Source organism: Doryrhamphus excisus, chromosome 20 (genome assembly GCF_030265055.1).
Source record: "Doryrhamphus excisus isolate RoL2022-K1 chromosome 20, RoL_Dexc_1.0, whole genome shotgun sequence".
In the NCBI taxonomy this organism is placed as follows: domain Eukaryota; kingdom Metazoa; phylum Chordata; class Actinopteri; order Syngnathiformes; family Syngnathidae; genus Doryrhamphus; species Doryrhamphus excisus.
Window position 1 is genome coordinate 7244215 of NC_080485.1, and position 26803 is coordinate 7271017.

At 41.6% G+C, this 26803-nt stretch overlaps 2 protein-coding genes across 7 annotated transcripts in view; one reads left to right on the forward strand and one right to left on the reverse strand.

The window, feature by feature from the left end:
- Positions 1 to 16567, forward strand: part of LOC131107880 (striatin-like) — a 30292-nt gene extending 13725 nt beyond the window's left edge. Inside the window, exons 3-17 of one of the 2 annotated variants that reach the window (XM_058058325.1) lie at positions 1544 to 1617; positions 2923 to 3001; positions 4348 to 4518; positions 4786 to 4921; positions 4990 to 5152; positions 6035 to 6145; positions 10348 to 10491; positions 10587 to 10723; positions 11009 to 11184; positions 12758 to 12805; positions 12888 to 13009; positions 13300 to 13467; positions 13543 to 13683; positions 13842 to 14030; positions 15100 to 16567. In XM_058058325.1, the coding sequence (XP_057914308.1) occupies positions 1544 to 1617; positions 2923 to 3001; positions 4348 to 4518; positions 4786 to 4921; positions 4990 to 5152; positions 6035 to 6145; positions 10348 to 10491; positions 10587 to 10723; positions 11009 to 11184; positions 12758 to 12805; positions 12888 to 13009; positions 13300 to 13467; positions 13543 to 13683; positions 13842 to 14030; positions 15100 to 15269 (2029 nt within the window). In that variant the 3' untranslated portion in view covers positions 15270 to 16567. The remainder of the gene's footprint in view (positions 1 to 1543; positions 1618 to 2922; positions 3002 to 4347; positions 4519 to 4785; positions 4922 to 4989; positions 5153 to 6034; positions 6146 to 10347; positions 10492 to 10586; positions 10724 to 11008; positions 11185 to 12757; positions 12806 to 12887; positions 13010 to 13299; positions 13468 to 13542; positions 13684 to 13841; positions 14031 to 15099) is intronic. The other variant, XM_058058326.1, reaches the window with a different exon arrangement.
- A 2242-nt stretch (positions 16568 to 18809) lies between these two features.
- The window catches only part of vit (vitrin), a 32006-nt gene continuing 24012 nt past the window's right edge, over positions 18810 to 26803 (reverse strand). For all 5 annotated transcript variants that reach the window (XM_058058322.1, XM_058058321.1, XM_058058320.1 and 2 more), the window contains 8 exons: positions 25278 to 25340; positions 25077 to 25124; positions 23387 to 23452; positions 23075 to 23222; positions 22891 to 22994; positions 21945 to 22171; positions 20476 to 20989; positions 18810 to 19142 (listed from right to left, as the gene is read on the reverse strand). In XM_058058322.1, coding sequence (XP_057914305.1) covers positions 18964 to 19142; positions 20476 to 20989; positions 21945 to 22171; positions 22891 to 22994; positions 23075 to 23222; positions 23387 to 23452; positions 25077 to 25124; positions 25278 to 25340 — 1349 coding nt within the window. In that variant the 3' untranslated portion in view covers positions 18810 to 18963. The remainder of the gene's footprint in view (positions 19143 to 20475; positions 20990 to 21944; positions 22172 to 22890; positions 22995 to 23074; positions 23223 to 23386; positions 23453 to 25076; positions 25125 to 25277; positions 25341 to 26803) is intronic.

The following is a 26803-nucleotide window of genomic DNA, read 5'->3' on the forward strand; positions in this document are numbered from 1 at the left end:
AGAAAACTCACAGGGAGAACATGCAAACTCCACACAGAGATGGCCCGAGGGTTGGATTGAACTTGGGTCTCCTAACTGTGGGCCTGCATGCTAGCCACTTGACTGCCGTGCAGCCCCAATAATAAATAAATCACACAATAAATTAAAATTAACTTGATAATTTTGCCGACCTGAATGTTTTGCCTTATGACTGTGTGTCTCTTTTCCTTGTTTCTCGCCTCCAAAATGTGCACTGGTTTCAGTACAGTGTTTATTCCATAGAACAACAGCATTCCACATATGAATGGAATACTGATCACTTCCATTACAATTTCTACGTCTTGTTTGACCAAACCTACTTAGAGGTTAATGTGAGCATAGGAGCTCATATACTGTGTTTTTCCAAACAGACCCACAGATTATATTTACTTATTTCTGCTTGCACAGAAGACATTATATGGTCCCACGGTGTTGCCCAGGCCACACTTTTCTTCTCAAAGAATGAAGGTTAAAGTCACAATCACTATTGACAACGTCAAAGTGCTGAGTGTGCAGATCTCCCAGTGTTCGGAGTGCTCACAACTGGGTCTCAAGATGTCCACTTGTGATTAGATTTTTTTTTAGAATTGTAATATCATGGTAGTACCTTCATTTTTCGTTTAGTTATAGAAGGCAATGTTGAGCTGTTGATCTGTTAGACTTCCCCTACAATTTGAAGAATCTCATTGGCCGGTCTTTCAAGCGTGGGATTGTCCTCTAGCTCTTAATGTGTATTTATCCACTTTTCCCCAGTGTGAGAGCACACGACTGCCTCAGAAGCAACGCTTAACCCAGAATTACTACCACTCCACCACTTTCGCCGGTTGCTTGGCAACCGGTCACGTCTCCAAGAGCTTCTGAAAAGTGGTGTGAGATATTGGTTTGAATGTAGGTTGTACCTGACTCTAAATGAATTTAAAACATGAAGAGAGTCGTGTGCTGGAGCTGTGGGAACTGAAAGGTGTGAAAGTACTCTTTGGAACGAGGCTGGGCTGCTAATACATGTGTGAATTTGATGCAAGAAAGTAGGAAACTACTTCAAAGTGCCATCGTTAATTTGTTTTCTGAGAACACATCCCAATGAGAGCCGACATTGCTGCTGTTACTGTTGACAGAACTAGCATAAGTATGTGTATTAGTGTGTTTTAAACCATCAAAATATGTCAATATACTGCAACTATTACATGTTATCATCACTGTATGTGTTAATGCATGATCACAGTATGTATATCAAACGATGCAATGTTTTTTTTACAGGGAATAATCGAAATAGGTGTGTCTCAATGTTAGCTAGCTCATATTAACTCGGTTTCTCGAGTTATAATGCACAGAAAAGGAAAATAAATATGTGTTGATTTTTCACATAAGGATTGTGAATGATGGGCAAAATTCCAAAAAAAGTGCAGTTTTCCTTGAATACATTTGAAATGTAATGTTCAGATTTTTGCTTTTCATTGCAGCTTTGTCTAATCAGCCTTGTGTGGGCCTTGCTCATGTGAATCTTTATCATTTGTTCTACTTACAGAGCAAAGTACCATAAATTAAAATATGGGACAGAATTAAATCAAGGAGATGTGAAACCTCCAAGCTACGATTCCGGTAAGTTTGCGGTTGCCTCCATCTTGTCTGCTAAATCACTGTTATTGTGTTCGCATACCTTTTCATGACATCACCGTTTTACATGCAAAGGCTTCATTCATGTCCAATCTTGTTTGTCTCCATAGTTTCCTTTTATGTCCTTGAATATGGAAACAGTGTCATTTCTGCCATTAGGCAACATTTAGTATTGTGTTAGGGAATCAATCTGTCACACAACTATGTAACCCATGTGTTTATTTACAAGCAGTTTTCATACCTCTACTGCAGTACAAGAAACTCTGTACCTCTATGAGTATTGTTTTGCTAATCACGAAAATTGTGATAAACAGAATTGGGAGTAATAACCTAATTTTGTAAATACTGTATAATCACTTCAAGTTACATCTATCAAGGTAACATCATCATGAGACACCCATAGTTTGCGACTTTTTGTACTGAATAATACATTGTTTAAATGTAAATTGTTCCTATTTCCACATGGTAGTTCAAAGCCATTTTCTAACAAGTGCACAGTAAGTGATTTAAGGCATTTATCATGATTTACTTCAGTGTAAACAGGATCACTAGTGTATATTGGATGTGAACGAATCACTTTTTGTATGCCACTACCCCCATATATTATTATTATTATTATTATTTGAATAGCCCATTATGGTCAAGCCCTGTGCTGTCATGAAGTTCCATTCTTTTCCCCAATCCTCTCTAATCATGAATGCTGTTCAAACTCCAAAACCCTTGAAGTGTTGATGACGGGAGGTGAGGGAAGAGGTGTTAGGTGGTGAGGGGTGGGTGGCACAGAGACACAAAGTGGGAGGTGTTGCTCATATGGAGACACATCTGCCCAACGCTCACCTCCCCGACTTAGGCATGTGACCCACTTCCAAACAACTCTAGGTATGTGGCACTACCACCCCAACCCCCCTGTGATACACCCGTCCCACCCCCATCCAAATGGTTGTTAGTTATCTATGGCCTATGCAAACGTTCCAGCTGACTCCCAAGCAGAGCGCGAATGATAATGAATATCACAGTGAGCTTTGAGTCCTACGGTATTATTAGAGGATACTGGATACTGCAAGCATAAGCACATCACTGCTCTTTCCTGTATGGCATATAAAACTAAGCAATATTATATATAATTCTATTGACTGATTCACTCATTCTGTTGAGACGCTGGAAGTGAAATAACTGCTGTTGCCATAATGTGGTGATGCAAGAATGTTTGGGTTGAATTCAGCGAGTGGAAATTATGTCAGGCCATGCTCTTTGCGGAGCCCTGATTTGTGTCCTTCTCTTCTCCTCCAGACGAGACGAATGAGAACGAGACTTCTGGATCATTGAACAATCAACTGTCCTGGAAACAAGGCCGTCAGCTCCTCAGACAGTAAGAACGCAAATCTTCATATTAGGATTACAGTTGTTGTTGTTTTTTTTTTGGGGGGGGGGCTGCAAAACACGCATGAGGTGTGAATGTAACTACCTGGCATGCATGACTGCATACAAATTACTGTTGGTGTGTAAGGTGTACTTCTTTGTCCATGGACAAGAGCACCCTCACATGGGCAGCACCAGTCATTACTTCTCTGTCGTTTGAGTACACAGAAGGTTGTTTTTATCAGCGTGGATGTATTTTTTTCATTCATTTTATCTGGCATAAATATTTTATTAGGATTAAACAAGATAATCTATGTGTAAGCAAGGTCAGAAATTGGCATGTTAAATCTAGATCTGATCCAGATTTTACATTTGACATGCTGGATCTTGGTGAAATCCCATCATCTCAGAATTTTGTTGTGCTATGTCGGAGTTTATTAGGCTTTTTCCTTGGATTGTTCATCCAAATTTTTGAATTTTCATAGATCCTAGACTAAATCTGTTCACCCAGTCATTTTGCCATGTCGTCCCTTTAAGCTGAGGAAGATCTTTCTCTCGTCTCCACACTGCAGCCTCACACATCATCTGCCCCAACATGCTGGCCGATCACACAGCCCATATTTTGTGATTCAAAGTGTTAATATGATGAGAATCATCTTGTCTAAAATGCTGTTAATCAGACTTTTTCTAGTCGGCACTCGGGTTGGATATCATTTACATATTATTCAATACCAGGGCACAACTGGTACTTTTGAAGTTGTGCCAGTGCTTAAACCGTCTCTGAACTACAATTTAGTGACATTAAATACCTCAATAATTTTAATAAAGTGATTACTAAGTAATAAATTCATCAATCGGAAATGAAATGTACAACAAACCAGCAGCACTACTGTAGTAATACACAGTATTCTGCTTTTTAATTGATACTTGATACCCAATTCAGGTGACGGTTTTAGCTAGTTAATCCTACATGCAGGAGTGGTGTATTATTTGAACAAAATGAAGTTGCCCAGTAAGTATCATCTTCAAGTAGTTGCAGCAGGTGGCTGCGTCGGCATCTTCTGGGGTACAATCACACATGAGCATTTTAGCTACACACTCACCGTCATCTGTGCAGGTGAAACAGTTGACTCAGCGGTTTGCTTCATTTCAGTGACACTAAATGGCAGGGTCTCACACAGGGTGCCGTTGAAGCTCCAAACGCTGGTGGTGGTGTGAAATTACCCCAAAAAAATGCATTCTTCAATTTTTTCAATGCCATTACATAATTTTTCTCACTTTGCAGGAGAATCAGTCAAGTCCACAGGGGCTGGACCTCAAACAACCACCTCACTATTTAAATGTGTCATCTTCTAGATACCTTCAGGAGGTGGGCTACACAGACACCATCTTAGATGTGAAGTCACAGCGTGTCCGGGCGTTGTTAGGACTAGCCGGCGATGGAAGTGGGAAGACTGGTGAGCGTATGGGTCCCGAGCCGTTGGTCAATGGGACAGACACGTCGACAAAGAGCATGGGCACTCGAGGGTAAGATCCTCCTACAGTACTGCTTGTCATCTTACCAAAACACGCACCCAGGAGTATTTCTGCTGCCATTGTGGTTCATAGTAGTACTGTTAACTTAAGTAATTGTTGGAAACTAATCCAGTGGCTGCTAGAAACAGCTAACAGCTCTATGAATAAGATGCAGTTTAATATGAGGTCACTCACTGAATGTTTTTGTCTGCCATTTTCCAGCAGTATTGAAATTGTTACTGTGAATGTGTTTATCAATGCACCAATACTCCTCAACAGGAAAACTGAGCTCTCGGACACAAGCGCAGTACTGGAGGCCTTCAAGTTCATCGAGAATGCGGCAGCTGAGTTCAGTGACGAGGATGATGACGAAGATAGCGAGGGGAGAGATAGGACTAATGTGGAGTCCCGGACGGTAAGAATAGACTTGATAATCACAAGGTTATTAATGATATAATTGATGTTTCTGCATGTCCCGTACAGATCATTAGGAAGAAGCCATCATCATCAACACCGCCAGCCAGCATGGACACTAGCGAGGACCCAGACACAGAAGATGCTCTGAAGGGCTTTGACTTCTTGTCGAGTCCTGACGAGATGGACATCTCTCCTGAGTGCAGAGGCACGGGCGACGGGACCGACTGGGGTGAGTCTGGAGGAATTATACAAATGAATACACATGCAATATTCAGATTTGAAAGAGATAGCTATTTATTTCCATTTCCTAATTTGACTCTTATGTGTAATGTCTTTGTTGTACTTTTCATTCATTTGTCCTGTGCTCATAAATCACAACCAATGGAATTGATCTCATATTGTGTGCCGTCTTCCACTGTGTGTTTCCATAGCCGGCCTGTGACACCAATTTCTGACATCCTGTGTCTTTAATCAGTCTGATGTTTACGTCCCCCACTTGTCCTCAGACTAAAGCCAGACAAAAACGGGCTGAAAAACGCTGGGCTTTTTCTTTGTATTTGGGCCTTACTTGTTCCAATGTGCTAATTTCACTTCAATCTTAGCAGGCTTGTAAACAGATTTAAAGAAAAGTATAATGTAGCTATATATAGTATCTTTAAATACAAATATGATTGTGGACTCATAGGGAAACGGGTTGCAGTATTGAGTTGGTCAGTTAGAAGCCTATACACGATGGGCTAATTCCAGTGAAACAAAATTTAACAATTCTTTCATAATTTTCCAACAATTAAATTATCTCTTTGTGGGGCGTATTTCTACACACATTTGTCCTGATACACAAGCCAAATATCTAAAGTGGAGAATTCTTTGCAGGCAGGAAATCCTGCACATAAAGAATACGTGTGAGGTTGTCAATATTTCTCTGAGGCAGGAGTGAACGGATTAAAGAAAAGATGCTCTTGTATACCCACTGTCTACTTGAGCCTCCAGAGCAGTATCACCACAGCAGAAACACTGCTCTCCAAAACCCCCACACCATAGGGCCTTTTGGGGCTCACTACTTGGCAGTTCCTCAACAGCCTCTCGGTCTGGTTTTGTCCCCCCTGTGTAGACAAGGACGAGCAAGGTCCCACATCTGAGGCCTGGGACGTGGACCAGAGTCTGATAACCAAACTCAAGGAGCAGTACAGAAAGGAACGCAAGGGGAAAAAGGGGGTGAAGAGTAAGTCCTGCCAGGCTTCACTGCCTCCCTTCTTGTCCTCTCTTCGCAGAGCCTCACTTTCTTGAGTTCAGTCAAAAAGCTCCAATCAAACGCCCTTTACTTGGCTTTGCTCTGACTTCTTCTTGTCTGTCGTTTCATCCTGAATGGGTTCTGTTCTGTGCTTCATATTGCCAAATCTGTCACCACTTTTTCCTTTCACTCAGTCATTGCATGTTTTTCTGTCCCACACAAATGTATTGGTCTGCAGTATATACTATTGTCTCTTTCAAAAACTCCGATATCGGAGTGATGTTATCTCACAATCATGTTCCTCTGTATTAGCACTGTCATCAGCAGCCATGATGATTGTGTACAGCAGGGGTCTCAAACTCAATTTACCTGGGGGCCACTGGAGCTAGGGTCTGGGCAAGGCTGGGCCGCATCAGGTTTTCCAAAAAAAAAACAAACAAACGCATTTATTAAAAACAGAAAAATATACAAACTTTTTCAGTGCTTTGGTTCCGATTTTCTACAATAAAAGCTCTGATAAAACATTCCACTGTTCTCAAATATCTTACTTTTTATTTTTCTGCACAAAATAAGATGAAAATAAATAAACAAATCAAGAATAAAGAAAATCTATCAATCAGTAATAAATAAATATAATAATAATAATAAAACGAAATAATAAAAACTTAAGAAACCACATATAGTTGGTGGGATGAACAAAGCATTATTAGAGCCCTGTAGACATGACAAAACACGACTATAGTCACATTTATACTTTTTTTATTTACAACATATTGCGCAACTGCAGGGTCTTGAGACACATGCTAACTCGCAAACTAGAGAGCTAGCGACCTAAACGGTAGCTTTTAAGTTATTTCCTTTAAACTTCATTCATTCATTTTCTACCGCTTTTCCTCACGAGGGTCGCGGGGGTGCTGGAGCCTATCCCAGCTGTCTTGGGGCGAGAGGCGGGGTACACCCTGGACTGGTCGCCAGCCAATCACAGGGCACATATAGACAAACAACCATTCACACTCACATTCATACCTTCCTTTAAACTTAAATAGCCAAAAACTTACCACTTCAATAGGATAACTATTAAGTTATTTAACCTTTAACATGAACATTAATCAAATGTAATAATTTTTTCTGGGTGCATGATACCGTACAGCATCCATATCAAACTTTACACATTAAACTTTCATATCAAGGCGGGGGCCTCAAACTAGTGCTACTACATTTGGCCCACGGGCCGCGTGTTTGAGACCCCTGGTGTACAGTGTTGCTGTTGTAACTTTGCACGGAAAACACACACTTCAGACTACTAGTGGCGAAAATGGAGAAGCCAATCCACTCCTCCCTCATTTGCTTCAATGATACCTTTCCTTTGGTAGTTTCAGCACACTTTGCTGTGGCTTTATCACGACTGCTCAAGTGTGCAGAATAAAATAAGTACATCAGATTTTAAGCCCTGAGTTTAAAGACGTGCTTGGCTTTGAGGTGATGTTTTTGGTTAAGTGCAGTGTTAAATAAAATGAATAGCAATAGCTGAATTTATTTGTATTATTATTTATTCTGTACTTTACTGTGTTATGGGTTACGGTGGAATCTTGGTTAGTGTCATTAATCTCGTCTAGAAGGTGCAACCAAACCGGAACAGTACTCTAACCAAATACATTTTTATAATAAACTAAATAAAATAATACAGATCTAAGTAATCTATTCCGGCCACCCAAAAATGGTAACATTAAACACTTAAAATAGAGAAATTATAGTTTTACATGTGGAAGAAAAGCAAGGAAAACCCTGAGAATGATGCAGAATTGTCCAGCAGACTACTGACATTAGTTGCTTTGTACATCATGTGACAAGCAGTGAAAATGTTACTGTGCGTATATTTATCCATGCATTGATATTCCTCAAGGGGAAAGTAACAGTGCCACATTTTTTTTGACCTGCTATGTCCGACTTCCTATGAGCAGTCAGAATCAGGAAAGTCAATAAATGACGTCTGTCTGCCCGCTGATGTTGTGGAAGTTCTGTGTAAATAAAGGAGGGGAGCCACGGCTGCAGGATGCAGGTTTATTCATGTACACGACGCGTCTATTTTAGCCCAAGTCAAGAGCCCCTCTCCACCTACACAACACATTACCCACCTTCAAAATAAGAGTGATGTGCACTACATCCTGTGTACTTGAAGTAACAACATAAGGGTTTCATTAAAAATAAAAAAATCCTACATTCACTAACACATAAGCTACATACGTATATCTGGAAATGTTTTTTCAGGAGCTTTTTCAAAAGTAAACGTCCTTTGTGAAAGTGTACTACTGTGAAAATAGATTTATGGCAAGTTCATAGTAAAGCCTCTTGAGTATTGCAGTCGAAAAATCAAAATGAGTAATTGGAATCGGAACTGGAATTGTTCTAATTCAAAGGATGGCCCAACCCTACTGATGACCTGATTGACAGGTGGCAGAGACGGGGTACAGTGACTTCTGAGAATGCTAACAGGCTGCTATCAAAAGCAAGTAAACAGAGTAAAAGATACGTTAAAATACAACATTCATTGGTTAATACACAGTTAAAACAAGAGTAAAAGCGGGGCGGGGCACAGCAGTCAGATCTAAAAAGTTAGACATTAAAAACAGATTTAAAGAGGTGGGTTTTTAGTTGTTTTTTGAAACTGGGAAAGTCAGGGCAAGCACGGAGTGAATGGGGCAAAGAGATCCAGAGGGTGGGGGCAGCGATGGAGAAGGCTCTGTCTCCCCAGGTTCGGAGCTTGGTCTTACAGGGGAGTGCCAGGAGGTTGGAGTCTGAGAAGCGAAGGGGACGCGGGGGATTGTGTGGATGGAGATATGGGGGGGGGGGGGGGGGTCAGATCGTGGAGGGATTTGTAGGTTATGAGAAGAATTTTGAAGTGAATGCGTTGGAGCGGGAAGCCAGTGTATGTTTTGGAGGACAGGGGTAATGTATTGACGGGAGCGGGTGGAGGTGAGGAGGCGGGCAGCGGAGTTCTGAATATATTGTAGTTTGTTGAGGGTTTTGGACGGTGTACCGTAGAGAATACTGTTGCAGTAGTCCATTCTGGTTGTGATGAATGCATGGATCAGGGATTCAGCGGCAGAGAATGTAAGTGATGGACGGAGTCGGGCTATGTTCTTAAGATGGAAGAATGCAGTCCGGGTTAACTGTTTGATGTGGGGTTCAAATGAAAGGGTGGGGTCCAGGAGGATACCAAGGTTGCGGATGAGCGGGGATGGAGTGAGGGTGGCGCTGTCAAATTGAAGATAGAAGTTATGGGTGGGTGTTGTGATGTTTTTGGGACCGATGATGATAATATCTGTTTTGTCACTATTAAGTTTAAGAAAATTTTTTTCCGTCCAAGTGTTGATATCAGCTAAGCAGTTGTACGCAAACGGACACAAAACGTGCCTATATTTTTTACTTAAAGGGGACCTAATATGCTTTTTCCACTTTTCTGACTTATAAATGTAGTTATAACGTCATATTTTCGTGTTATACGATGCCAACGTTTCAGATAAAGAGGTTTGCACAAGTGAGCCCTGAAAGAAGTTTGGCATGGCTTAAAACGCTCGTTTTCAGAGGGCGTTGTAAAACTGGAGGTTTGTGATGTCACACATAGGCAGGCTTCCTTGTAAGGGCATGCACTGTAGGCGAGATACACTCTCTGCAGAAATTGTAAACAAATGTGCCTTTCCCTTACAACCCAAGAAGCACTTCCAGGGATCCATTGCTAACAACATAAACAGATGTCAATTAAGTAAGGTATCTGTGTTGCTGAGGTATTACAACACCAGCCACGTACTTGACGACAGCGTTATGGTTAGTGTTAATCTAACAGGTAAAAAGCACTGTGTATAACTTCATGCATGTTCCTGCATACAGCAGAGCTGCTTCACACTGAGCTGGTGAAACTGCTTTATTTTTATAATTCAATGTCACAACAGAAATTAAAAACAACAACTCCCATCCACGCACATCCACATTTACTGATAAACCCCAACTTTGCTCTCTTTTGACACCGAGCATTGCTGCTAACTTCCATTCTGTCCCTTATTTCCTTTCTAATTGTTTTCCAATTTCTTACCAGTTCTGCTTTCCCTTCTTTTTCATGCGGTATATTTCTTTTCCTTCTGCATTTTCATTTATGTCCCTTATTAACACCATTCCTGATGGTGTGCTTTAAACAGGACCCAACCGGTCCAAGCTGCAGGACATGCTGGCTAACCTCAGAGATGCAGAGGATGTGTCCCACATGCAGCCTCCCTCCACCGCCCAATCCCGGCCAAACGTGGTGCGCTTCAACGAGCATGATGGGGGCCGACCAGATGAAGGTGAATATGTTGGAATATACATGCACGCTACGTCTTAGCCTGCCTGTAATTGTCCTGTACCAATGTGATGACACAAGCTGTCTGTTTATTTCCAGTGGAGGCGCTGACCTTCCCGCCCACCTCAGGGAAGTCGTTCATTATGGGCTCAGACGAGGCCATGGAGAGTGAGCTGGGCCTTGGCGAGCTGGCCGGGCTCACTGTTGCCAACGAGGCCGACAGCCTGGCATACGATGTGAGTAGGAGGGCCAAATAGATTTGAAATCCCACAAGGCCATCATTCTGAAGCAGAACTATTTCTGAGCATGTGGTGAATAGAGCTTAAAGAGACAGTGAAATAATTGACGGTGTCAGCGAAAAGATGTAGAGTCGATAGCGTATCTGCGGACGCTGTCACTATATTTTTAAGAGGAACAATCAAGAGTTTCATTTATTCTCTTTTCAGCTTTTGTTTTGGAATTTCCTATAAACATACACAACCTTAGTGAAAGTGAATTCTGACTAGAGACTCTCTCCTCAGATTGGCAACAATAAGGACGCAATGAGGAAAACCTGGAATCCTAAATTTACTCTCCGGAGCCATTTTGACGGGATTCGTGCCCTAACCTTCCACCCTGTCGAGCCTGTCCTGATCACTGCCTCGGAAGATCACACACTCAAGATGTGGAACCTTCAGAAAACAACTCCAGCCAAAAAGTAAGCACTCTGCTTGTTTTTATTTCCTCATTGTGCATGACATTCTGGGGAAGATGGGATTTTTCCACTGGGTTGACACAGTTGGCCTCAGGGGATGGTTTGCACTCATTACGCTGATTTGGTAGTACAATAATCACTTGTCACCTATGGTCATGAGCTTTGGGTCATGACCGAAAGAATGACATGGCGGATACAGGCGGCTGAAATTAGTTTCCTCCATAGGGTAGCTGGACTCACACTAAGAGATAGGGTGAGGAGCTCAGCCATGCGGGAGGGGCTCAGAGTAGAGCCGCTTCTCCTTCACATCGAGAGGAGTCAGTTGAGGTGGCTCGGGCATCTAGTCTGGATGCCTCCCGGTGATTTCCCGGTGTTCCGGGCATGCCCAGCCGGGAAAAGGCCCCGGGGCAGACCTAGGACACGCTGGAGGGACTATGTCTCACAGCTGGCCTGGGAACGCCTTTGTGTCCTCCCGGTGGAGCTGGAGGAGATGGCCGGGGACCGGGAAGTCTGGGCTTCCCTACTAAGACTGCTGCCCCTGCGACCCGGACCCGGATAAGCGGAGGAAAATGGATGGATGGATAATCACTTGTTTAATATTGCGAGTATTTGTGTCCATTCTTGATCATGATTAGTGAGTTTCTGCAAAGTAGGATTCCTCATGTGTAAATGGAATACAGTAAATATGACTTAAGATTGTGTGTTGCTGTAAATGTGTGCAAAAGGGAACAAATTGGGGAAGCAGACAGGAAGTGGCGTCAGGGTTTTAGAGTTGAGTTTTTTGTTGTTTTTGTTGTTGAGCTATGGCTGCAGCATTAACCTGTGTTAAGATTTTATTGTGAGATGATTCAATCTTGCAACAAAAGGCTGTTGTTCAGGCCATCAAGTCTGATACTTATAGGTTATCACATACTATTTAATCATGAGCTTATTATCACATACTATTTAATCATGAGCTTATTATCACATACTATTTAATCAAAAGACCATTTTGTTTCCAGAAAATGTTCAGTTTATTACATGTATTATATCTAAACAGTGTAAACACAACAATTGCAAAAATATTTCAACAATAATATTTTATCAACAGTCTTATTTTATCTTATTTTGTCTGACAATTAAAGTTCCATTAATCAAGTTTGGGTTTTTTGGTGATTGGAGAAGCACTAGGCACTAAGCACTTGTGTGCTGTTCTCTGATTGGTTGTTTCCCGGGCACGATACCAGAGCAGCGCGCTCTGAGTGGACAGCTACGGGGACTGATACTGGACATGGTTAAACTCTATATTTTATCAGTATCACTGCCCTGGGCTTTGACACAGTATCATTTCGGCCTTTTCCCGTATCATTCATGGGCGGTTTCTAGGGTACAGGGCCAATTAATACTGTAGTATGTGATAATTGTGTGTCTCACCGAACATTACAGTAACATTACTGACACCTAGTGACACCTGCGTAGAATACTACATTTCATCACAGCATCTTTGAACATCTACCTCTAATGTGATACAATTGAGAGTGAAGACAATGTGCCGTGTGCCTTCCGAGTTTGTGATTGATGAGAATTGTGTCCACAGGAGTACATCTTTAGATGTGGAGCCCATCTACACTTTCAGGGCCCACAGGTACAAACACTAACAAATGAAAACATTGTCATGTTGTTTGAGAGGCAAGCCTTTTAAAAGCCTGTTATACTTCAACCCACAGGGGGGCTGTACTGAGTGTGGTCATGAGCAGCAGTGGGGAGCAGTGTTTCAGTGGAGGAGTGGACGGCACCATCCAATGTTGGAACATGCCCAATCCCAACATTGACCCATATGATTCCTATGGTAATACTGCCACCTTTTTTGGGCAAATGAGAACCATTCAGATTAATGGAGTACTGGTGTGTGACAGATAGACATGGACTTTCTTTATTGTCATTGCACAATAACACAGCAGTGAAATTGCCACCGAAATGTCGTTGCCTGGCTCCCGTGTAATAATAAATAATAAATAATAATGTGGAGAATAAATAGATTACATCAAATATGAACAATGTACAGTGTAAACAGTAATTTGTACAAATAATTTAGAATAAATAACAATAATTTAAAGTTTTGGTTGTGCGTGTCAACAGATTCCTCAGTGCTGCGTGGGGAGCTGTGTGGACACACCGACTCGGTTTGGGGCTTGGTGTACAGCAGCGCACACCAGCGTCTCCTTTCCTGCTCAGCTGACGGGACGGTTAGACTGTGGGACGCCAACAGCACTTCTCCTGCCCTTGCAGTATTCAATGAAAATAAAAGTAATCATTTGAATCTTATCTCATAATGTGCAACGCAACTTTTGTGTAACTGATGTGTGGTTGTGTTTCCATCAGAGCTGGGGGTGCCCTCTTCTGTGGATCTGGTGTGCAGCGAACCAGCTCACCTGGTTACATCCTTCACTAGTGGCGAGATCGGCCTCTTCAACATGGAGACGCGTCAACAGGTCCTCAGTTTGGAGTCCAATGGAGAGCAAGGTGGACTTTACTAACATGAGTATTTCAATAAGAGATGGATCATAATGCATTGTCGGCATTATTTGTATGATCTGTTTGATTGACACATTAAAAAGTGAGTCTTGCCAATATCATGTATTTTTATAATAGTTTCTACATGCCCTTCTGTTATTACCTAGGTCCCCCCAGTCACATCAACAAGATCCTCAGCCACCCCACCCTCCCCATCACCATCACAGCCCAGGAGGACAGACACATCAAATTTTTTGACAACAACACTGGCAAACTGGTCCACTCGATGGTGGCACACCTGGATGCTGTCACCAGCTTGGCTGTGGACCCAAATGGACTCTATCTCATGTCGGGCAGTAAGTGTCTTAACCTGCACCTGATTGGCCAAAACTACATAAGAGGGGCACACAGTAAAATACACACTTTGCTTTACGGTCAAAATACTTAATATGTATGTTTACTCAACTGCAGAGAGGTTAGGTTTTTCTAGGGGAAGTTCTTTATTTGTACAAACGATATATTATTATATGTCGCGGGTATGCTGGAGCCTATCCCAGCTGACTTCGGGGGCTGACTTTGGTCGCCAACCAATCACAGGGCACATATAGACGATGGGATGAGATTATAATAATGTATAAATGCGTCTTTGGTATTGAATGAGTTAAGATGCTGATTGACAGCATGATCATTGCACAAGTGTGCCTCAGGCTGGCCACAATAAAAGGCCAGTCCATAATTTGCAGTTTTAGTGCATAGGGAAGATGTCCACATTATTGTATATCAATAAGGTTCACAAAATGTTGCACTAAAGCAATTATAGCAACACATCCATACAGTTGCATAACCAGTTCAAGGTTTCTTACTTCAAGAGAGTTTTTCCTTACCTCCGCCGCCAAAGTGCTTTGGTTTTCATTCATTCATTCATTTTCTACCGCTTTTTCCTCACGAGGGTCGCGGGGGTGCTGGAGCCTATCCCAGCTGTCTATGGGCAAGCCTATCCCAGCTGTCTATGGGCAAGAGGCGGGATACACCCTGGACTGGTCGCCAGCCAATCACAGGGCACATATAGACAAACAACCATTCACACTCACATTCATACCTATGGACAATTTGGAGTCGCCAATTAACCTAGCATGTTTTTGGAATGTGGGAGAAAACCCACGCATGCACGGGGAGAACATGCAAACTCCACACAGAGATGGCCGAGGGTGGAATTGAACCCTGGTCTCCTAGCTGTTAGGTCTGCGCGCTAACCACCGCCGTGCCGCCCTATATATAGATAGATAGATAGACTCCCTTTATTGTCATTGCACAAAAACACAGTAGTGAAATTGCCAACGAAATGTTATATATATATATATTATAAATATATATATTAGTGCTAAAGTGTTGCACCCTGAGACACTGACTCTGTCCACGTTGCAGGTCACGACTGTTCCATCCGACTGTGGAACCTGGAGAGTAAAACCTGCATCCAAGAGTTCACGGCTCACAGGAAGAAGTTTGAGGAGTCCATTCACGATGTGGCTTTTCATCCGTCAAAATGCTACATCGCCAGCGCCGGGGCGGACGCTCTCGCAAAGGTATTTGTATGACGCAGTGAGGCGTCTCTCCCCGTAGCCCCCTCCCCCGACTCCGCCTCCCGTCATCAGGGACCAATAGAGGCACAGGAGGGGAAGAGACCTACAGGCACGGGTCCAATTCCACCCCACAGCGCCCTCTGGTTTCCTGTCAGACTATGTAGCTGCAAACAGGCCAGGGCTGACCACGTGAAGGTCGGGCTGGGAGGCCAGTCCGGAGGAGAACTGTCCTCCTGCCCCCTCCCCCCCGTCTAGCATCCAGGCAGGCCTGGGTGTGACCGCTCGCAGCGCCCAGCAGCAACTACAGACTTCACCTCCACAGCAAGGAGGCTCAGGACACGTGTGAAAGAAAGTGTGTGGAGTGAATAAAGAAGGTTTCAAGCCGGTCTTCTGCTCCTCAAACTCCAGCCCACACCCCTCAGGCCTTTTCCCTCATCAGACACGCCCCGTAAGTTTTCTTTTCTCCTTGGCTTCCCTGACTGACTCTGCTTGCTGGTCTGCCTTTTTATTTTCCTTTTTGAAAACACTTGTTGACAAATGTGCCTTTGCTTTAAAAGGCCTCAGTAATGTTATTTTAACAAGCTTGTTTTAGGGGGGGAACGGGGAGGGAGGGGGACGGCACACAAACGAATCTGGTTGCTGATTTTAACATCGGGTGTAAAATGACAAATGCTTATAATAGACAAAATATATATTCAGTCTTAAAATTAACTGTGCAGTGTGAGTTTGAGTGCTCCTTTTTGATAAATGTGTTTGGGAATCAGTTTTGTGCATTTTCACAGCAAGGCTGGTAGAGTGACACAGAGCAGATACACTATATTGTCTGTTTGGTAGATTATTGTACACTTGACAAGTAAGATTAACGTACAAACATTTGTGTCTAAAGTAAACCATTTTTGGTTATCCTATTAAAGTTAATGAAAAAAAGTTGGTTATTGATGTCCATTCTAGGAATAACTCATTGATCTTGGCCAGTTTGCTCTTGTTCCAATTGAATGGCTTGTACTGTTTGTAGTCCCCCCTCCCAACTGTGTGGACATGCTCGATTACAACGTGATGTGTCATGCCCAGCTATTGACGGTAGTCCAGTGTTTAGCAGGAACTTAGCGCAGTACTTAGGACGCTCTCAAATAATACATTCACATTCTAACACGGTGTGAGGTGAAATGACCTGCGAGTTCTAATCCTACTGTAACTGTGAGGCGAGACGAATCAATTTGATGAGGAGTGCAAGCATCAAAGGAGCCATTTTCTCAGTCACTGGTTTGTAAATCAAAGCAATGCTCAAAATAAAACCTGCTGTAAACGATCAACTCGGCTTTGGTGTCAATCATTCTCATCATGCACATGTTCGGGAAACGACTCTGTCACGTTGTCTTTATTTTATGAAAAATTGCAACAACAAAAAAAAAAGATGTGAATATGAATATGTACAAATATGACTTAAATTGGAGAAATTCATAAATACTCTGAACTAATAAAGAAGTCATGCAGTGCCCATAAGCCTCATTCCAACAACCATTCATGCCAACACAGCAACATAAGAACCATAGTCTGCAAGGAGCCCAAAAAACAACAAGATTCACTTTACAGAGCTAGATATAAAAGTAACATAATCGAAGAAGCCACAAGAGGAAGTGCCACGTGCCAGTAAAGATGCTTTCCATTGGTCAATCATGTTGGTACCACTTTTAAATAGCACACCTATTATGAACAGAAAGTCACAGACAATATATGGAATATATTTGGACAGAAAACCCAATTATGACTTTCTAAATACGGCTTTATAACATTATTACAGCCCAGTAGACATGAAATAACACATTTACACGCCTCTTATTGTTTAAGACACATTGTTCAACCATTTGCTGCAGGGACTCGAAACAGCCGCTAGCTAGCAAGCTAGCCAGTTCACCTCCAAATTGCAGTATCATGTCGGACATGTTAAGGTAATATCGCATTTTTTCTTTTTTTACTGCTGTCGAGTGACCAGAATATTATATATGACTTGTATTTCATTATGTTTTGACGGATAATAGACCATAGTCTACCATGACACAGCCATCATTAATTTGTGTAAATATATAATGAGGGCGTGCTAATCGATCGGCCATATTGTAAGGGACCACTGTACTGTACTGTTTATCTTGGTGTAGGTAATGGCCGCAACATTAGCCCATGTTACAGATTATTGTATTGATATTTTTGAAAAAAAAAACGTGATAAAGAGAAAAATTCGAAGTTGTGAGGAGGTCAGTGAGACGCTTGTCCCTCTAGAGGGCACTGTTCATCTTCACTGTTCAGTATTTTCATGTGGACTAAAAAAGAACATGATTCATAGGTTTTTTTCCCCCGCCCTCATTGGTCTGTGGGCAATTATAATGAATTAGTACCAGCTAGCAATTAGCAACTATGTGTGACCAACTTTGATCATGAATCACAAATGAGGGTATTACAATTGGAAGAGTCTTGCAGGTATACATCCATATTCTATCCCGCTTATCATCACTAGTGTCGCGGGGGTATGCTGGAGCCTATCCCAGCTGACTTCCAGGCGAGAGGCGGGGTACATCCTGGACTGGTCGCCAGCCAATCACAAGACACATATAGACAAACAACCATTCACACTCACATTCATACCTATGGACAATTTAGAGCCTCCAATGAACTTAACATGCATGCATGCACTAGCGCCCAAACAACATAACTAGTTTACTTGCAGCTTGTAAACTGCAGAATATGATTTTTGATGTTTTCATTGTAGATTTTTAGTGGTAGCCGAGTGATAGGATACTGGCAAACAAGCCTAGCGCCCCCTTCTTGGCTGTTAGCATGAAAAAAACATAGAAGTCGCTCCGGAGTATAAGTGGCAGGGCCAGCCAAACCAGGAAAAAAAGTGCCACTTATAGTCCAGAAAATATGGTCATTTCCCAAACATTGTTTTTGTTTTGTTTCTCATAACATTACAACTTTAAAAGAATATATACAGTATTTTTTTTTCTTAAATTTGTCTTAATTTTTTTTTTTTTTAAATGACATTATTTTTCCTCATCATTCATTCCCGTAAAATTCTGTTCTTGGGTGAATATGACTTTTTCTCTTAATATTTGGACTTTATTCAGATATTAGTAAGGTGTTTCATTTCTTCTGTTCTGTTGTTCGCGTAATGATCATCTGCTATATTAATAACTTTTTCTGCAACTTAATTTTCCAACTTTCAAGTTACAACTCTTTCTAATTAGAATAGAGATTCTTCTGTTAATACTTTGTTTCATTCTAGTTTTCGTTTTCCATTTTTAAAAATAGTTTTAATTGTTCAATGATATTTTTTAGTATGTGCCGTGGGCTGCAAAGGGCCATCCCTGATTTCGACGTTTAGTGTTCATAAAAGGCGACTAGAGCGTGGTACAACATTTAGAGCCACTAAGAGGATTAGGAAAGTGCAAGCACATAAGACAAACAGGATTCAGTCTCCTTCTCATCAGCACCACTCCTCCATTTGGGAACAAATACTGATTGTCAAAGATTTGTTCTGTCGGAATCCCCCCCCCCCCCCCCATCCTCACCTAATTGAACATCCCTCCCTGTTCAAATACGAGGAGCTGCAGCCAATGTGGCACATATGGCCAACAGAAAGAGTAAATTTACAGTCAGTGTTGCGTTAGGACAGCCCAGGACCAAGACGCCCGGACCCCCGTTACAACCATCCTCAGTTTCTGGGCTGGGAGTTGAACTCCTGGCAGATGTTTTGGACGATCTTGGGCACAAATTTGTACAGGTTGTCAAACTCATCCACAAAGAAGGAGTGCTCCTTGTCGGGGTCGGTGGCGATGTACTCCAGCTCATCCTGGGCGGCCCAGGCAATGCCGATGGAGTAGGCGATCACGCCTGCAACACAGGAGGAGGAAGGATGCTTACACATAAAAAATAGATGGAGGAAACCAAAAGAGGAGGATGATATCATCTCTAGCTGGAAGCCAACAATAACAACTCCACAATAATACAGATTGATAATATTGATTGATGTCAATTTTTTAAAATTTCAACGTAAATATTTTGTAAATTTTCTTCTCGTAATATTATGACTTAATTCCCATAATATCCTTTCCACCAACATCATTTTCAAAATATTAATTTTATTTGTTTTTTCTCATAATATTACAACTTAAAATAAAAAAATATTAATTTTATATTTAAATGAGTTGTCTTCATAATATTATGAGTTTATTTTTGTAAAATTGCTAAATATTTCTTGTTAGAATACAACTTTTTTTCTCTCAACACTTTGACTTTATTCTGGTAAAATTACAGCTGCTTTGTTTTTGTTTTTTTTTCATGTTCCAACTTTTCCCCAATGTAATTTTCCATAAATTCCAATTTTATTTAGTTTTATCATAATATTGTGAAATGATTATTGGGGAAAACAAGTATTAATAATAATAATTCAAATATTGATAATTATTACAATTCTTACTTTATAAAAAAAAAATTCTTTAATATTTCAAACTTTGGGCGGCACGGCGGTCGAGTGGTTAGCGCGCAGACCTCACAGCTAGGAGACTAGGGTTCAATTCCACCCTCGACCATCTCTGTGTGGAGTTTGCATGTTCTCCCCGTGCATGCGTGGGTTTTCTCCGGGTACTCCGGTTTCCTCCCACATTCCAAAAACATGCTAGGTTAATTGGTGACTCCAAATTGTCCATAGGTATGAATGTGAGTGTGAATGGTTGTTTGTCTATATGTGCCCTATGATTGGCTGGCGACCAGTCCAGGGTGTACCCCGCCTCTCGCCCAAAGACAGCTGGGATAGGCTCCAGCACCCCCGCGACCCTCGTGAGGAAAAGCAGTAGAAAATGAATGAATGAATTAATTTCAAACTTTATGTTGCTAAAATTACCTATTTAAATGTAAATATTTTTTTCTTTAAATATTACTACACAATTGTAATAAAAATATGTTTTTTTTCTTGTTATATTACTTTTTCGTCTTTAATATTTTGACTTTATTCTTTTAAAATTACTGCTGATTTTACATTTTTTGCTGTTTTTTTCTCTGGTTACTTGTACGTTTATATTTTTGGAATGGGCTGTGGGCCGCACTTTGGACACCCCTACTCTAAATTGTCCAGAAGTTGGTCTCTTGGACGGCCTTAACCTGCACATTGTGCCAATGGTGTCCTTTGGGACGGCTGAAAAGAGTCCAAAGAGAGACGGGTGTTCACCTTGACTATGGACAGCCAGTGCAGGTACTCTGACGTCATCATAGGAGCGTCCGTCCGTGATAACGATCATAATCTTGCGTTTATTGGGTTTGGACTTGCTGAAGAGCTGCTCTGCCGTGTAGGTGATAGCCGCTCCCGTGCTGGTCCCTCCGCTCCAGTAGTCGATGCGTTTGATGGCGTTGAGCAGCTCGGCTTTGTTGTTGTGCTGACCGAAGGCGAACTCCAGCCTCTGCTCGTACGTGTACTGCACGGCGCCCACTCGCGTGTCCGTGTCTGAGATCTCGAACTCTCGCGTGATGTTGGCCACGAACTGCAGCACGGTACGGAAGTTGCCCGTACCCACGCTGCTGGAGCCATCGATGACAAAGGCGATGTCGTTGGCGTTGAGGCAGGTTTTGCTGCACACGAGTCGGTCTGTGTCGCACACTCGCTTCACCAGAGGCTGCATGGCTTTTCTCAGAGCGAACCAGCTGGACACGGGCATGGAGAAGAAGCCGTTTGTGCGACACACAGCCTGCGGGACCGCAAGACACATTTCATGTCAACGGAAAATCTGCTGCTTGCTCCAAAATAAACAAGAGACAAGACAAGTTCTTAATAATAATAATAATAATAATAATAATAATAATAATCACGGCTACAATTTAACGCCACAATAGAAGAGAGCACGATTGGTACAGTTTTAAGCCAAGCATTTTATAAGAACTCGGCCTGCATCTCTCGCATTGAAATACAGGCTCCACCGCAACCAGGAAGTGAAGGGTATTTCATTGTGTTGCGCAAAGGAAGTTACGAAAAAGACGTGCAAAACTTGTCATGCACAAGTTTCCTGTGGAGGTACAGAACCGAGGAAGTTGAAGCAGCATTACGATGAGAAACTCCCACAGGATGGCTCTCTGTCAATTTACTACATACTATTATTTTTTTATATTTTTTATATTTTTTTTCAATACTTGAAACAGTTTTGCGGGCTGCACGGCGGTCGAGTGGTTAGCGCGCAGACCTCACAGCTAGGAGAAAAGGGTTCAATTCCACTCTCGGCCATCTCTGTGTGGAGTTTGCATGTTCTCCCCGGGTTCTCTCCAGGTATTCCGGTTTCCTCCCACATTCCAAAAACATGCTAGGTTAATTGGCGACTCCAAATTGTCCATAGGTATGAATGTGAGTGTGAATGGTTGTTTGTCTATATGTGCCCTGTGATTGGCTTGGCCTCTCGCCCGAAGACAGCTGGGATAGGCTCCAACACCCCCCGCGACCCTCGTGAGGACAAGCGGTAGAAAATGAATGAATGAAACAATTTTTTTTGTTTAGTACATTTTTTTTTGAGTACTTGATGCAGCCCATCCTCGTACTATATGAGGAAACTGTTTCTAGGCCTGCTCCAGACTTGAACCAAACCAGCACCAGCTACTGTTTTGGTGCCCACCATTGCATAACATTTGACAAACACGATCCTTAATGTGTCGTACCTTGTCCACAAAGTTGGCCTCAACCAGGTTTTGCTTTTCGTTGTCATCAGGACCCTCAATGGTGACAAAAAAGATGTTGATGCCGGACTCCCTCGCTAGCCGGGACGCCTCCTCCACCTTGTCTGTGGGCCAGCCATCCACCAGCACCACAGCCACATTGGGCGCTCCTCCTCGGTTCCCATTGGCGTCACTGAAGTAGAACTTGTTGATGTAGGACAAGGCCTTCCCTGTTTTAACGCAAGAGGGCAGCAACGCGATGGCAGACAGCAGGTATGGCAATGAATAAGAAGAACTACAGATTTATAGCAAGGGACTGAAATGAAAAACAAGTTTCTCCAGGCTTAGCTAAAATAAAGTCTCAGTTTATCAAATAATTGAGGTTTGGGGGTCTTGCCAGTGTCTCCTGACCGTTATACATGCGCCATATGTGAGACATAACAACTATAATCACATGTGTATCTTTTATACAAGCACACACTAGTATGTCTATAAACTATACAGTTGGTGTTATCCTGTCATTTGCTATGTCAAAGGCTGCATGCTAGTCTAAAAATGGCCGAACACGGGACCCTCTGTTAGTGACTTTTATAACGTCTCACACTGTTGCATGATTAGAGAGTGAGCAAACACAAACAATGCTATTTGTATCAGTGTGCAACATTTAAAGCTGACCCAAAAGCCACATGTGGTAGTGGACACATGCCACTTTCACTTCAGACCCCCCTGTCTAACCCCCGACCTTCTCTGCGCGTTGACAAAAAGCATTTCTTTCTGAGGCAAAGAAAAACACAGTTTACAGACGCAGGACTGTAATTTAGCAAACAGCATCTGGCAACAAATTTAGCTCTAATTCTATCCTTGCATGTGAAAATGCGCTTGGCTCATAAAAAAAATATAAAAAAAACAATAACGCTTTCACACGTTGTGTGCGGCAGCTGGCACTCACCCACATTGGAGAGTCCTCCCTTCTGCACAATCTTAGCGATGCTGGTTTTCACGTCCCTGGAGTTCGAGTGGCTCTTCAGGCTGATCTCTGTCACGGGGTCGTCCCTGAACACCACACACACACACACTTTAGATTTAGCTCAATCTGAGAATGTCTATTCATAACAGGACAGACGAGAGCCGACCCATATTGGATGACGCCCATCATGGGCCCAGCCACGCCAATGTTGATGACCTGAGCCACCTCAGCCAGGAAGTCCTTCTGGATCTTAAAACGACGCTTCCCGATGCTCCAGCTCCCATCCATCAGGAAGACCAAGTCAACCTTGCAGTCTAAGGGAAGGTAATTCTTCCTCATCATACTTAAAAACAATAGTTTCACATAATACACATCATACACCACAACAAACGTTACTACTGTCACAAAAGTATTACACTGTATATATTTGACATGATAATACCCTGTTTTATTTAGTATTTTACCCCACCCCTTATACCTGGGTCTCCCTGTGACACAGGTTCTGGTGCTCTTGGTGCAGGTGCCTGCTCTCTCACATTGAAACCTGGAAAACAATTCACACAACACAGATAAAGACCTAAAAATGTACTACATAAATATCATCGTTACAGTCGTCGCCACCACTTTGTGCTTCGAATTTCCCAGCGTCATGCTATCAACGTGTTTCAAAAATATAATAATACATCATGACAAATATTAGTCAAAATATATGTATAATTAAGCAAATTGTACACATTTGTTGCCTAAATTAGGTATTCAAGCATAAAAATGTCTAAATGTGTCTGACACAAATATATTCAGAAGATGCATTCAAAGGCGTTGCAATGATGGTATTCTATTCTGGTCACCAGGTGGCAGTAATGTTACTGTACTGTTACCGGTGAGACACAAAAGCCATGAACTTGGTCATCGGAACAACAGGCTTTTATTGCATGTTTGAATTACCTCTCAACATGAAGTACTGAAGTACCCTGCAAGCTAAAACTCAACTCTGATTTCCCAACGTCATTTCCTGGAATGCATTTACAGCAACATACACAAGTACAAGTCTTATTTATGTCTCAAATGTCGTATTTTCTCTTATTCTGTCTAGTATATTGATTAATACATAGGGGGGGGTGACCATAGGGGTGTTAGTTCATGTCTAGAGGGCTCTAATAATGTTAGAAACACATAGTCAGGTCTGGAACCAATTAAATGAAAAAAGGGAATATTGTATTATGAACTTATTATGAAGTAAATGATTAGAAAAGAGGCTGCACGGTCGAGTGGTTAGCGCACAGGCCTCACAGCTAGGAGACCCAAGTTCAATTCCACCCTCGGCCATCTCTGTGTGGAGTTTGCATGTTCTCTCCGGGTTCTCTCCAGGTATTCCGGTTTCCTCCCACATTCCAAAAACATGCTAGGTTAATTGGCGACTCCAAATTGTCCATAGGTATGAATGTGAGTGTGAATGGTTGTTTGTCTATATGTGCCCTGTGATTGGCTGGCGACCAGTCCAGGGTGTACCCCGCCTCTCACCCGAAGACAGCTGGGATAGGCTCCAGCACCCCTCGTGAGGATAGGCGGTACACAATTAATGAATGAATGAATGAATAGAAATGTTTTCTAATGTAAAAAAACATTTCGGCTCAACATGTTGAGAAAACATTTTAAACGTCTGCCATCTTCGCCTAAAATGATTTTTTTTAGCCAGAGACACCAAACTTGATCCAAGGAGTAACCCATGAATAGACAGCAGCAGACAAAAAACATTTTTAACCTGCTCAACTGACTTCTGCTATCTTAAAGACAAGACAAGGAACGTACCACTAGTATCTCCTTCATCAAAGAATGGAAATATGCAGATCAGAGTAAAAAAAAAACGTCAGAATAACAAACAAAAAGTCTATTTTGTCATGGAATGTCCCACAAAGACAGCTGCTGTCCACTTTCCAGCATGTGCTCTCGGTAAACATGATAGCAAACGGGGCCGCTTTTATCCTCCAGCCATCATGCTGTTTGACATTATCTCAACATCCCTTCAATTACAGTCTGGCCACAAAGCCAGATGCTTTTCCCCGGGTAACCTCAGCTTGGTCTGTATTAAGAGTCTATGCTGGGGACTTACTTGGTGCCGGTGCAGATCCACCGATAGGCACAACTAAAAGTATTGATTTAAATCTCACCTGATTCATAAAGGTTTGCATCTGGTCTCCACGTGTCCACTGTCTCCACTGCACAGATGATAGCATACAAGCAAGTCACTTACCATGCAAAAGGGGCTTGGCATGAAAATCTGTCACATGTCAAATGTGATTTATGGATGTGAAAGCTGATGCCTGGCTGGATACAAGCAGGTGTTTGCAGCCATATGGACTACAACTCACCTCTTGTATGGGTTGTATCCAGCGGCGCTTGGCGGTTGCCCTCCAAGTCAGCGGCTCGGGACACTAAAAAGAACACAGGCTCAGTCGTCACCTCGCTTTGACATGCGTCTCATGCCAAACAGGCACGCTGCTGTGGGACAGTCGGCAACTCTCCCACTGGCTCCGGCTCTCATCTGCTAGGATTTTAATGGTGCATGCTGGGAAGGAATTTGCTTTCTTTTCAGATTTATTTTGCGGGCATCATCAAAGAGATGCTGCTCCGACCTGTAATCGGTCAGCGAGGGTTCTTTGGGTCTTGTCAACAGCCCGGAACTGAGCCAATAAACAAGTGAAATGACTTTGCCCTAATCGCACTTAAGGGAGTAGTTTTGACATGTCGGAAAATAGAATTATTTACTCTTACTGGGGGAACTAAATGAGCAATAACATGTCGAGCTTGACATTGTGGCGAGGGGGACTTAACAGTGAAGCGTATTCTTAAGTCTGTAGCTCTACTGCCTTCAATGAACAACTTGTAATCCAAATGTGAAAGCATATGATGACAAACAAGTTCAACTGTTATATAACATGCTGCATTGTTAAAGTAGTGTCGAGAAAAAAAATTTTTTTTTTCATTTTTAACTATTACGACAATAAAATTGTAAATTTGACAAGAAAAAAATGGTAGTATTATGATGAAAAACTAGTAAAATTATGAGAGTAAAGTCAGAAATTACAAAGTCAGAATATTACGAGAATGAGATTATAAATTATAAATTATATAAATTATATATTACTTTTTTACTTATTTATTCTCAAAATCTCGGAAAAAAAGTCATAATAAAGTGAGAATAAAGTCGTAAATCTACGACAATAAAGGCAGAATATTACAAGGAAAAATGTAGTCAATTTACAACATTATTCTTGACATCTTTCTCTAATTTTTTTTTAGGATAAAGAGAATAAAGTTGTAAATTTACAACAATAAAGTCAGAATATAACAAGGAAAAACTTACTACATTATTCTCGAAATCTTTCTCAAAATTTTATTTAGGAAAAAGAGAATAAAGTTGTAAATGTATGAGAATAAAGATGTAAATTTAAGACGTCATACTCGAAATATCAGTTTTTATTTTTAAAATAAGGAAAATATATTTGTAAATTTACAAAAATGAAGTCATAATATTATGAGAATTAAGTCCTTAATGTTTACTTTAACGTTTTACTAACGTTAAATCAAATTTTTGTTTAATATAAAGTTATTCTCGAAATCTTTTTTTTTAAGAAAAAAGAATAAAGTTGTAAATTTATGAGAATGAAGTTGTAAATGTAATACTCGAAATATCAGATTTTGGAGTTTTTTAAAAAAGAGAACCAAGTGGTCAATTTGCAACAAGAAAGTAATTAATTTACAAGAAAATCATAATATTACAAGAATAAAGTTGTAAATGTATGAGAATAAAGTTGTAATATAACAAGAAAAAACTTGTAATATTAGGAGAATATTGTTGTAAACCTTGCCATGTACTGCACTCGGTCAGTGGATG